Source organism: Equus caballus, chromosome 18 (genome assembly GCF_041296265.1).
Source record: "Equus caballus isolate H_3958 breed thoroughbred chromosome 18, TB-T2T, whole genome shotgun sequence".
NCBI classification, from domain to species: Eukaryota; Metazoa; Chordata; class Mammalia; order Perissodactyla; family Equidae; genus Equus; species Equus caballus.
In genome coordinates this window covers 11,102,208-11,116,058 of record NC_091701.1, presented here as the reverse complement: position 1 = coordinate 11,116,058, position 13,851 = coordinate 11,102,208, and the positions used below count along the sequence as shown (strand labels likewise).

Below are 13,851 nucleotides of genomic sequence, written 5' to 3'. Positions count from 1 at the left end.
ACTCCTGCCTCACAGGGCGGCTGGTCCGGCCGGATTCAAGGACAAGGAGATGAGTCCCGTCCAGGGGTGCCGGTGCCTCAAGTCTCACAGGCCACTCACACTGTCCCTGGTCCAAGGCTTTACCCTTAGTTAAAACAGATTAGCTTATATGGTAGAATTGTCATGAAAATTGGATTATGAAGGAGCCATGGTCTCAAAAGTCTCTATTTTTGTCAAAGTTCTGACTTGGGGAAAAATCAGAGGGAGATTTTAACCTTTTTGTTCTTGGCGTAAAACACTTGACTTTTTAAACTGTTTGCCATTTCTGGGAAAGTGAGGCTGGTGATGGGGAGACTGGCAGCAAGGCTTCAGACGGGCGGCGCGTTGGAGTCAGCGTGGGCGGGGCTCGGTGAGAAGGGGCTGCGGAAGCCCATCTTGGACTGGTGTGTCTTGAGCATCTGAAACTGAATCACGCCAGCCCTGCGAGGCCGGGAGAACGGTTCATCCTAACAGATACCAAGACTTTGGGGATCTTGTGTTTTTAGTGGAAAAATGTCCGCATCAGGGTTGTAATCTAATATTCTGATAATAAGCACACTGTTCACTGCACCGACAGATGCTCGGATCAGGACGTTCTGACTTCTGGTGTCAAAGGAGACGGTGGAACGAACTCTTGCTGGTTTTAACCTTGAAAGCTCAGACATGTGCAATTGAGATGCTTTTTGGTGGTATTCAGAGACTGGCACTTGGTGGTGGGGTATTTTAGTCGTATATTTGTCTCTTTGAGGAGTTAAAAGGACACTTGTGAAGCATAAGCGAATTTTCACATTTTCTCTATTTTAAGTCTATTATTGGTACAAATTTATGAGGATCTAATACTAAAAATCTTTTAGTATTTTTATTTTTAGATTTAAAATCATTTGAACTAGAAGCTGTTAATTGGCAATACAAAGCTCTTTTTCAGAGTATTCTTCAAAGGGCCCATATTTTCAATTCAATTTTAAAAAATTTATATTACAATTTTATTAAGATGTAAGTCACATACCATGAAATTCACCCTTTTAAAGTGTATAATTCAAGGATTTTTAGTAGATCCACACAGATGTGCAACCATCACCATTATATAATTTTAGTATATTTTCATCACTCCGAAAGAAACCCAAACCCTACGTATTAGCGTCATTCCTCAAATCTGCTTCCCCCGCTCCCACCCCTTGTCCCTGATAACCACTTTCTGTTTGTATAGATTTGCCTGTTCTGGACATTTCCTGTAAGTGGAATGATGCAATATGTGACCTTTGTATCTGGCTTCTTTCTGCTGGGTCATATGATAACTCTATGCATAATGTTTTGAAAGTTCATCCATGTGGTAGCGTGAATCAGTACCTCATTCTTTTTTTTTTAAAAAATTGAGATATAATTTGTATGCCATAAAATTTACCCTTGTAAAGTGTACAATTCAGTGATTTTCAGTGTATTCACAAAGTTGTACAACCATCACCTCTATCTAATTCCAGAACATTTTCATCACCCAAAAAGAAACCCCATACCCGTCAGCAGTCACTCTCCATTGCCCCTCCCCCAGTCATGATAACTACAAATCTGTTTTGTATTTCCATAGATTTGTCTGTTCTGGACATTTCGTGTAAATAGGCTTATGTAATATGTGACCTTTTGTGTCCGGCTTCTTTTATGGACCATAATTGGTCAGGGTTCATCCATGTTGTAGCATCAATCAGTACTTCATTCCCTTTTATGACTGAATAATATCCCGTTGTCTGGACATGCCATGTTTTATTTGTCCATTCATCAATTGACAGATGTTCAGATTGTTTCTGCTTTTTGGCTATTATGAATAATGTTGCTATCAACATTCGTGTACAAGTTTTTGTGTAGACATATGTCTTCAAGTTTCTTGGGTAAATATCTAGGCATAAAATTTGCTGGGTCATATGATAACTCTATGTATAACTTTTTGGGACTTGCAAAACTGTTTTCCATGGCAGCTCCCCGATTTTACAAACCCACTAGCAAAGTATGAGGGTTCTAGTTTCTCCACATCCTCAATAACACTTGTTATTGTCCATCTTTGATTAGAGCACCCTAGTGGGTGTGAAGTGGTATCTGATTATGGTTTTGATTTGCATTTCCCTAATGACAAATGATGTCAAGCATCTTTTCATATGCTCATTGGCCATTTGTGTGTCTGCTTTGGAAAAATGTCTGTTCAGATCCTTTGCCTATTTTTTAATTGGGTTATTTGTCTTTTTATTGTTGAGTTTTAAGTGTTCTTTATATATTCTGGGTACATGTCCCTTATTAGATATATGATTTACAAATATTTTCTCCCATTCCGTGGCTTGTCTTTTCACTTTCTTGATGGTGCCCTTTGAAGCGTGAAAGGTTTAACTTTTGATGAAGTCTAGTTGATCTATTTTTTCTTTTGTTGCTTGTGCTTTTGATGTTATATCTGATAATGCATTGCCAAATCCAAGATCATAAAGATTTATACCTATGTTTTCTTCTAAGAGTTTATAGTTTTAGTTCTTACATTTAGGTTTTTGATACATTTTGAGTTAATTTTTCTTTTTAATTGAGTTCGTAATAGTTTACAACATTGTGAAATTTCAGTTGTACATTATTACTTGCCTGTCACCATATAAGTGCTCCCCTCCCCCCACTGTGCCCACCTCCTAGCCTCATTCCCCTGGTAACCACTCAACTATTCTCTTTGTCTGTCTGTTTGTTTATCTTCCACATATGAGTGAAATCATGCAGTGTTTGTTTTTCTCTGTCTGGCTTATTTCGCTTAACATAATACCCTCCAGGTGCATCCATGTTGTTACGAATGGGACGATTTTGTCTTTTTTTGATGGCTGAGTAGTATTCTATTGTATGTGTATATCACATCTTCTTTATCCGATCAGCAGTCGATGGGAACTTGCATTGATTCCATGTCTTGGCTATTGTGAATAGTGCTGCAGTGAACATAGTGGTGCATAAGTCTCTTTGTATTGTTGATTTCAAGTTCTTTGGGTAGATACCAGTAGCAGGATAGTTGGGTCATATGGTATTTCTGTTTTCAGTTTTCTGAGAAGTCTCCATACTGTTTTCCATAGTGGCTGCATCAGTTTGCATTCCCACCAGCAGTGTATGAGGGTTCGCTTCTCTCCACACCCTCTCCACCCTTTGTTATTTTTTGTCTTAGTGATTATAGCCATTTTAACTGGCGTAATGTGGTATCTTTTTTTGAGTTAATTTTTGTATGTGATGTGAATTAGGGGTTCAACTTCATTCTTTTGCATGTGGATATCAACTTATACTAGCACCTATTCAATTTTAACAGTACATTGCTGTCGTTACTTTGCTTTTTTCCTGAACATCTTGACTTCTTGTATCAAGATATTACTTATTTGATGTTTGATACAATATAAAGAAAATAGCTTTATAGAAAGAAAGAAAATACAATATAAAGAAATATTAATATCATTATTACTAAATAATATAAACACTGAGGGAAGTTTAGGATTTCTTTGAAATTTTTTTGTCCTTAGTCTCTTTTAGTGGGATGCATTCTATCAAAATATTCTGTTCTCTTGAATTAATCCTTTCTCCATGTGGCTACATTGCCAATTTAATATTCATTTAGGTTCATTTGCTTCAGTTTTTCTGTTTAACAGCTTTTAAATTTGTTTTGTTTGTCTTTTCAGGGTATGTTTTGGCAAATGCATACATACGTGTATATACACACATATACACGTTACATATGTATGAAGATATATATATATATATATTTATGCAGTAAAAAAAATATATCTCATTCTTTATTTTCCCTACCTTCCTTGTGTAAAAGGTAGTCTATTTTATTCTGAAGATCTTTACATATCTGTACATAGTTCTCGTCTTCATTTTTTATAGCTGCATAGTATTCTGTTATGTGGAGCCCTCTCCTGGGCATTTGGGTGGTTTTTAGTCTTTTCCTAATACCCACAGTGCCACAGTGAATAACCATGTATGTTCTCGTGCAGGTGTTTCTGTAGCTTAGGTTCCTAGAAGCGGGATGGCTGGGACAGAGGAAGAGAGCTTCTCTAGTCCTGTTAGATGTTGCTCTGTTCCTCTGCATAAGGACTGTGCTGTTCCCTGCTCCCACTAGCAATGTACAAGAGTGCCTTTTCCCCAGAGTGTGTTGTCAGACTTTGGGATTTTTGCCAGTCTGGTAGGTGAAAATGGTATCAGTTACAATTTTCATTTTCTTTATTAGTGAGGATGAACATCTTTTCATATGTTTTACATCATATGTATTTATTTTTCTGTGAATTGTTTATGTCTCTTGCCACTTCTTCCCATTGGATTGTTGATCTTTTTTTTCCTCCCTGTTTTTAGGAACTGTTTATATATAGCTCTGTGTGACATGAGTTCAGCTACTTCTTCCCTGTTTGTCATTTGTCTTTGTTTATAGTGTATTGTGCCAAACAGAAGTTTTTTTATTTTTTATGTAGTCTAATTTATCAATTTTTTCTTACATGGCTTCTGGATTTTGAGTCATAGTTAAAAAGGCCTTCCCTACTTCAAGGTAATGAAGGAATTTCACCCACATTTTCTTCTAGTCCTTGAGGGGTTTATTTTTTACATTTAATCTTTAACCCATTTGGAGTTTATCATGTTGTAGTTATTTGAGCCTCTTGGTATGTCATCCCAAATTACTTTTCTGATGAATTTTGTACTTCTGTTGACTATGAATAAGAGCTCCTGTTTCTCACCCCTGCTGGTGTTTGTATTAAATTTTATACTGACAATAATCTTGCCAGGTGTTCTGCTCTGTGCTTGGGCTCCTCATCTGTAAAATGGGAATATCTGCTCTTGTTGTTTAAAAACACAATAAAAAGTAGTAGAACCGAGAGCAGTAAAGAACAGAAGTATTATATAAGGAGTTGTTTTTATTTTATAGTGCCTTACACACAGTGTGATAATTATAGGCACTCAATAAATAATCAGTTGATGATAGGCAAAGTACCCATATGTTGAAATTTATTTTTTGGCAGATTTTATTCCCCTTGAAAGTGCATTAATTGCCGACAATGTTCTTTACTTCCTCAGTTTGTAGAAGACTATGAACCTACCAAAGCCGACAGTTACAGGAAGAAAGTGGTTCTCGATGGAGAGGAAGTGCAGATAGACATTCTGGACACGGCGGGACAGGAGGACTACGCAGCCATTCGCGACAACTACTTCCGGAGTGGCGAAGGCTTCCTCCTCGTGTTCTCCATCACGGAGCACGAGTCCTTCACAGCAACTGCCGAATTCAGGTGCGTCTGGAGGGAGAGGGCCTCCAGCCCCCGCCAGGCGTTTTGCCTTCCTGTCCTGTGTCTCAGGCTTGGCGGGAGTTGGGGGCTGAGCATAGCAGTAGAGGGTTGTGTTTGTTATTAGGAAGAATTCTGTCTAAAGAAGTTTCTGGGGCTTTTTGAATCTTGGCACATTATAACAGCATTTGTTATAATCTCTTAGGGCTTCCCTGTTTTGTCATTTCTGGATATAGATTATCTTAAGAGTCTGTTGTCCCTCATAAGAGAATGAAGCCATTCCATATACTCAGGAATCTGTAATTTAGTTTTTGTGTAAATCCTGAGAGACAGTGATTGAGTTAACTGTCTTTATCTTTTTTATAATTTTGCTGTAAAAGTAACAATTTTGATCTGTTTTGAGGTTTATGAAACGTCAGGAGATTGAAAGATGTGAGTCAGAGGGACCACTGGCTGCTCCCGTAAGGACTGTGGCATAGTTGAGTGGAGAGAAGGCAGCTTTAGAATCAGACAGGCTGGGTCTGAATGCCTGTCCTGCCACTTAGCAGTTTTGTAACCCTGGGCAAGTTTACTTAGCTTTGGAGATTCTGTTTCTTTATCTGAAAATGCGCTTGTCAGTTGATGAAATGAAATAAAATGATGCTTTAGGCTGTAAATTCTGTAAGGGCAGGAACGTGGCTACCCATAGTGTCGTGTCCCCAGGCCTTCTCACAGTGTAGGCACAAGGTGATTACTTAGCAAGTAGATAATAACTGCTATAATTCATTTTAAAATGCGATACTTAAAGATACCTTGAGTTCATCTCGTTATAAAGAAAGCCGTTAGGCATCCTTCTGGGAGTTCTAATGGGAAGGGTGTCTGTCTTTTTACCCCGTGCCCGGCTCATTTCTCTTACACAGTTTTCTTTCTTCATCTACTCTCCTTATAAACATATCTATCCAGATGACTTTTTCACTTTAAGAACCAGATGTAGGGTCTAACAGGGAACTAAAAAGGAAAAAAACCAGTCATTCTTTTTCATTCTTTAGCAAGTTCTGGTCAGAATTTAAGATGATCAACCAAAGGTGAAGATGAAGAAGGTAAATACCTGCCGAGGTGTGGAAGGAGGCGGCAGTGAGTGCGCCACGGAAGCCCAGGGCTGGACTCGGCCGGCTGAGCGAGTGGAAGGGAGCGAGTGGAAGGGAGCGAGTGGAAGGGAGCGAGGTGGTGCTCAGCTGTTATGCTTCATAGTGTCAGGCCTTCGACGGTTGGAGGTCGAAATTCTCTGGCTCGATCGTGTGTGTGTCGATCAGTTAAATGACTAGGACACCTTATGAGAAGTCCTGTGGGTTTTCAGACTTTTCTGACATACACAGAGTGTCCTGTATGTGGCTAGAGCCTGTGCATCATAACTGTGTTTGCATCTACACCACCCTGTTTCTGTGCCTCCTTGCGCGTAGGGGAGGACAGATGGACACACGACCTTCTTTTCCTCTCTGTCCTGAGCCTTTTATTTCCCATCGCCCATGACTCACTGAGAAAGGAAATGTTGGGCAGGGGAACAGTCGTCTGCAGAGACGAGACAAGGCCACCTCGTCCGTTCGCCCCGGCTCACCACGTGCCCACAGATGATGTTCATGTGTTCTCAGGGAGTCTCATGGCAGCGGAGTCTCATCTCATTTTCGGAGGACGGTTTTGGTTGTTACGTGAGAACAGGGATGCTTAGAAGCAAAGGGGCAGATGACTGCCTAAAAGGGGCAGCGAGGGCAGTTCGTTGTTGAACTCTGGACGTTTGGATGAAAGCCCAGAGCCGGCCAGGTTTCTCATGTCACTGGGACCAGAAGCAAGGAGGTGGGTGATCTGAGCCTTGGTGGTTAAACTCAGTCACTTTACTTTGTGCCCATTAGCAGTTTTGAAACAGCATTTCTGTATTTATGGAAAGGCCCCAACATAACGCCGAGCGTTAATACACTCTATCTTCCTTGAAACTTTTCCTGGACAATATTCCATAAACTAGAGACGTAGTTTTGTTACAAGAGACCGGAACTCGCTACTCCATTTTGTGTCAATATGTTTGTTAATGAGGTAATTTTACGTGCCTCTGCAAGAGTAATGAGGCAGAAAGCTCTGTTTTTCTTGTTCATAGCTTATACTGATCACATAACTTCAAGATCTTTGACCCCTGTTGAAATGCAGGGTATAGCAAAGCTACTTAGAGGCTGTTTGCAAGCAGCTACTTTCTTTTCTTCTTATTAATTTTTCTGGAAATATTTGACATCTGGTACTTAAATTGACTGTATGGAAAAATTTTAAAATATTTTTATTTTTATGGAACGTTACCCTGTATCGTAAAAATCAATGCAGATCTCCACAAAATTCACTTTTGAAGGGGTCTCTTTTTGGAATATATTGGAATGTAGCAGTAGAAATGTTCCCACTGGACCAAAATAATGGAAGTGGAATATTTAATTTTTTTAATATTTGGTTTTGAGTAATAATTTTAGATAGCTGATTATTTTTAGTAGAGGTAAAATTTAATGTGCTACAGGTAATGGTTTGTTTCAGAGAATATGTTTTTGAAGTACTTTTCCATAGGCCTTGGATTTTTTTTCACTATGTAGTAGGAAAATAACGCACGTTAAAATGCGATTACTGCTGAACGTAAGTGAGCCCAGTCTGTTGCGCGTCACACCTGCTGCATCTAAATGGAAACTGTGTTTGGGAGGCGGGTGCATACACACAGACAGAGATAATCGAAACAGAAGTCTCACAAAACCATACCTACCTTTACCACTTGAGATTCCCTCTAATGTTTCTATAATCTATTGATTATTCTGTAATATTCTATTTCACTGAGGAAAAAAAATTACTGGTTGTGAGTCACTGAATCGATTTCATTGTCTGCTGCTAGACTGCCACCTTCCATATGAAAAATACTGGATTTCATAGCTTTTATTCTCACAAAGAAGTCATCCCACGATGAAGCATTTTGTGTATGGAGATACTTCTTTTAGCTTGTTTTTGTCTCAGAGGTTTCCAGGTGGTTCCTGTTCTTTTCTTTTGTGCCTAAGCATAAATTGGGGACCCTGTTGAAATGCAGAATCCTGGGCTCCTATCCAGACATTCACTTCTGTAGGGCTGCTCTGGCCCAGAAATTTGCGTTTGTAACAAGCGCCCCAGGTCATTCTGATGTGGGCAGCCGAGAACCAGACTTTGAAAAGGCTGGTCTAGTTTATGCTTCCTTGGAACATACCCTAAGTGTAGCAGTTTCTTCTTCTGCCTTAGGAAAGCCTTATATTTTAGATGAGTCAACCAAATTGCGTTCTTATTCCTGCTTTCTTAGCTGCTTTGTTTTTGACGTTATGCCTCAGGGAACAGATCCTCCGCGTTAAGGCTGAAGAAGATAAAATTCCATTGCTCGTCGTGGGAAACAAGTCTGACTTAGAGGAGCGGAGGCAGGTGCCCATCGAGGAGGCTAGGAGTAAAGCGGAGGAGTGGGGCGTACAGTACGTGGAGACGTCGGCTAAAACACGGGCCAACGTGGACAAGGTGGGCACGCGCTCTCTGTGAGTTTCCACAGAGAATGTAGACAGGCCTCGTCTATTTGGTTTTGAGGGAACCATTCATGGAAACGAGGGGAGGACTGATTTTCCCAGATGTCTAAGCCATTGTACTGAGAAGCAGTGTATGACCCTGGATTAAAACAACCCAGGATCCTTTCACTCTGTGTCGTGAGCCTTTGTCAGAGCATGCTTAATGTTGGCATGGCCCTTGGAAGTACGGCAGGATGAGGCCATTGGCTTGTGAATGCTGAGCTGGGAGGATGGAGGTAAGTACTTCCCTGTGCTCGCTCATCTTCCACAGCCTGTTGCTCTGCAGGAGCAGGCCTGGCCGGGTCGGGCTGGTCCTTAGGAGGTTCCCCAAAGAAACATGGTGTTTCTTGATTTTGCTCTCACTGAATTATTGGTTCGATTATTTCTTTTCACCTTAGTATCCAGTGGCAGAGCCAAGGTGTTCTGTCTTTATAACTTAGTCTCTAAATAATGTTTCCTCTCTGGAATCAACTCTAGGGATCTCTTTTCTCTCTCTTACCATCCCCAGCATACTTTCTCATTCAAATCTCTGAAGCTAAGGAAAAGATGACCTTGACAATGATGACCATAGACAATTTGGAAATGCACCTACAAGTGATTGCTATTGTTAGGCCTTTTTAAAAAATATTAAGGTTCAGAGTGGTTGCCACACAGCTAAAATAGACACCCTTAAAGATGAGGCTTCCCCTCTGGCTTCCCCTCGTTCATTAGCTCTCACCTCATCATCCATGCTCTGGTAAGATCTAGACACACCTCGCTCTGGCCACCGCGCACCGGATATGTCTGCTTTGTGTTACGCAGCATCAGCATCTGAGTCCCCCAAATTGTTGCTTATGTTTCTCTTTCTTATGGAGAAATAATTCTCCATTACTTCTTACCCGAAGAGGGAGAGATTTGTAACCAAGCTTTACTCCAGCCTGACGTGATGCTGGAAGGACGTCGCGTTTGGACTGTTGGTATAGAAGGGCTTTGTTTTAGAACCCCAAGGCCACGCCTGCGGCAGCATCGGTCTGTTTAGTTGTAGTCTGCAACACGAAGTGGGTTGACGTGTTAGCTATTTTTTCTTCATATTCTTTCTCAACCTTTCTATTGATTCCTGTGCTATTCTAAATCTCTCTCTTTCTATCACACTATTCCTAGCTGTAGAAAACACAGGGAATCCAGACATACTTCTTGCGAAAACATCAGGAAGGCTTTCTGGGCATGGCGCTGTCGAGGTGTATTTTTGGTGGGCTGGAGTGGGGCTGGGGGGCTGCACACAGCTTGTCCTCTCCCCTTCCTCCACTGGACCAGCCTGACCGGCCAAACAGGAGCCAGCAGAATCTTATGACTGGCAGCATTGTATTCCTTGTAAACAATTTACACGAAAAGCAGCTGTTGGTAAGATCAGCTGATGGACAACTTTGTCATCATTTGAAGTTGGACACACTCCATTCTTCCCCTCCTGCCTTTTGCGTTAGAACAAAAATGAAAACCTGTTACATTTGAAGCTGTTCACTGTTGCTGTTGTGGGTGGGGTGCTGAGGTCAGTTTGAATGGCTTCCTTCTCTGTGCCTGGAACTGGTGGTAAATGCGTGTGGAATCCCACATTCAGAAAGCTTGATCTTGCTTTTCGTCAGGAAAAAGGTGAATCTATGAAAATAAAAGGAGCTTGTGGTTTCGTGGGAACATCCAAAGATAAAGCTTGCACTCAGTCTCACGCTGTCCATCTCCGTCATCCCTAGGAGAAATCTGAAGTGCTCCCTTGTAGGAGGCATATTTTGTCTGCTTGGGCATAATCAGTACTTTGGCATGATTGCTGGTGGTAGAGGGCAAAACCCAAACTATTGTGACAAATGATAATCCCTATCTAAATAACACACTGGCATTCAAAGGACAAGTCTTACCAGCTCTTGATAAAGTTCCTTTCAGCTAACATCGCAAGGAAGGGAGGAGTGGTAGTTCCTGAGAATCAGAGTGGGGGTGTACATGGGGAGGGGTGGCGTGACAGGACGTCTCTCCTCCATTTCCCCAATTTCATAGTGCAGGAGCCTTAGTTTATGCTCTGTTATGCTTAGTTTACGCCCCTCTTCTCCCCACCCCACTTCGTTCCCAAGTCCACTGTTGTGGAGTGATGCTGGGCAAGCTGTCGTGCAGAATGCTGTTCCTACCTTTACAGGTCTATAGGAGAGTTAAATAAGGTACAGTGGTACACAATAAAGCACCCAGTAGCAGATACTCATATCATCCTCAACCTTTTCTGGTGGTTGGAAGCACTAGAAAGTCTGATTACTATTGTCAGTATCAACATTTGCAAATTTCACACACTTAGAGATCTGTTCTATGATGTTTTAGCCTTCATCATACTTATCATAGCGAGAGATTTTATCATTCTGAAATAAGCTGTTGAATGGCAGTAACTGTGTGATGCTTCTGTCCTCAGCTTGACCTGACAACAGTGTGATGTGAGCAGAGATGTTTACTTTGCATAATTAGAATATTTGTTTGTTTGTTTGTTTTTTGGTGAAGAAGATTGGTCCAGAGCTAACATCTGTTGCCAATCTTCTGCTTTGGTTTTTTTTCTTCTCCCTAAAGCCCAGGATGTAGCTGTATATCTAGTTGTAGGTCATCCTAGTTCTTCTATGTGGGACGCTGCCACAGCATGGCTTGATGAGCAGTGTGTAGGTCCATGCCCAGGATCCAAACCAGCAAATCCTGGGCTGCCACAGCAGAGCACACAAACTCAACCATTTGGCCACAGGGCTGGCCCTGATAATATGTTTTTAATGTTGATTATTTTTATTTGCTCTACACCTTTTGTTTTTGATGGCACTTGGTTTAGAAAAATTTTGGCATGTGGTTAATACAGATATGTTGGGCTTTATACTTTAAAATGTAACTACATGTCCTACTTTGATGAATTGCTTCATCAAATCATTAAATGGCTTTTTCCTCCCTGTGTTTTTCACTCCTTCCTTCCCACCCCAGGTGTTCTTTGACCTAATGAGAGAAATCAGAGCAAAGAAGATGTCAGAAAACAAGGACAAGAATGGCAAGAAAAGCAGCAAGAACAAGAAAAGTTTTAAAGAGAGATGCTGCTTACTGTGAATGCCAAGGCGATGGATGAGGTCGTCTCCACTAAGGACATAGGGCGGGCTCCTTCCAAGGAGACCACAGACAACTCCTTGGTGTGTCCCCTGCTCTCCCTAGCTTCCTTCACGCGTTCTTCTTTAAATGGGGACAGTGTTTGTGAATCAGCGGCTGGCAGAAGAAAGAAGCCCTTGTCCTTGCAGTGGCCCAGCTGCCCCGTGGGGAGGCTTCAGCGTTTCCTCCTCCCTCCCGCCTCCCTCCGTCCCTGCCAGAAATTCACTCACGCTTCCAGTGCTGTAGGTGGGAAATGGTCAAGTGCTCATTAAAAAGGAAAAGGACTGTCATAACATGCTATTTTTTCCCCTGGTTTTCTAACATTACCATCTTTTGTTTTGAAATACAAAATGACTTATTTTATTAGGTTTTGGGAGAAGGGGGTGGGGTTAGGCCCTCCCAGCCTTTATCCAGTTTAACAGTGGAACTCAGAAAAACCCATTAAGCTCCAATGACACTGAGAAATTCAGAGATTTTTTTTTTTGATAAGTTTCTTGGCAACACCCTGTGGATCTGAAGCACAGCTAATAAAATAAATTTGAATTGGGCCGGATAGGTCAATAACCAGCTCATCAATCCCTCCTCACATATGAAAGATGAAAGTTGTATTCTTCATATTTAAGTATTGGCCAATTTTAGTCTTTGTTGGCTATTTTTCTCCTGTAGCATCCTGATTTTTGTGTAGGAGTGTCTTTTTAGTAGATTAAGTGAAGACTCGAGTAGTATACTATATAAGTGACAAGCTTTTCTAATCAAATTTTTAAAGAAAAACTCTTTGGCTAAATCCTCTGCTAGCTGTCCCTCAGGTGGGTAGGCCCTCCTTCTCCACTAGAAATCAGGGTCCCGTCAGCCCCTCTCCGCACCTGGAGCTTGAGAGGGCCTCTTCTCTGTTTGTTTCAGTGTGACATGGGTTCTTCTGAAGAATGTGATGAGTAACAGTTGTGTTCCAAAGTCCTGAAGCCAGAGCCTGCGCCAGACATCTGCTACCTCTCGTAGGATTGCCCCGTAATTCTAAATTTAGGGTTAGGAGTGGGGAAGGATGCGATAAGCCGTTGCCCCTTTACCTCCGAGAATTGGTTGCTGTTTAGAATATAATTTTTTCCTGAGACAGCCATATAGTTAATTGGTCAAAGACTTTTATTGATGAGATATTGTTACTATTTCTTGTATCAATATTCTAAATTCAGCAATCAGATAATTTTTCATCAGGAAAGGAGTTCTGTGATAAAAACCCAGTATTCAGCACATGTCCCCCCATTTTTCAGAAGTGACATTTCACTTATAGGTGCCAAAAGTGAACTGGGGTGGGGAGAGCAGGAACCTTTCGAATTTAAGGTTATTACAGAAATTGCAGAAATTATGGTCTGACTGGAAAGCAATCTTGTATCTCCTCCCAAAGAATCATGGGCTTTTTTGAATAAAAAAAAGCAGACAAATACACTTTTTCAGGATTTCAGCCTTTTTATTTTATCCTTTTGTCATACATGTGAAATGCAGGGATTAAAGAAATTGACAGTAAATTATTCATTTCTTGTTAGATGTTCTGCAATAGCAGACAAACTTTATTTCAGTTAATCCTTTGAACTGGGCTGTGGCAATAAAGTTATAAGTACAAATGGTAATTTTAACTTCGTCTATCCTTTGGGAGAGATGACTTCTCTTTCTTCTTAAAAATGAAAAAGTTGAAGGTAACCATGCTCCTGAAATTTTTGGAACAACCTTTTTCTTTTCACTTTGGTTTGCCACCTGTTTGATATCAGTTCCAGTCGAGAACAAGTGCATTTGGAATATGCACAAATAAATTAAAGGTGGTGTGACTTGTTTCATGCTATGGAAATTATCTTGGTATATGCTATTAGTATATTTCTAAAATTATG

At 40.9% G+C, this 13,851-nt stretch overlaps 1 protein-coding gene across 5 annotated transcripts in view; it reads left to right on the top strand.

Annotated features, from left to right (window-relative positions):
• RALB (RAS like proto-oncogene B) overlaps positions 1 to 13,414 on the top strand; it is a 70,815-nt gene extending 57,401 nt beyond the window's left edge. For all 5 annotated transcript variants that reach the window (XM_070240682.1, XM_070240681.1, XM_070240680.1 and 2 more), the window contains 3 exons: positions 5,077 to 5,285; positions 8,630 to 8,807; positions 11,819 to 13,414. In XM_070240682.1, coding sequence (XP_070096783.1) covers positions 5,077 to 5,285; positions 8,630 to 8,807; positions 11,819 to 11,938 — 507 coding nt within the window. In that variant the 3' untranslated portion in view covers positions 11,939 to 13,414. The remainder of the gene's footprint in view (positions 1 to 5,076; positions 5,286 to 8,629; positions 8,808 to 11,818) is intronic.
• The last annotated feature ends 437 nt before the right edge of the window (positions 13,415 to 13,851 follow it).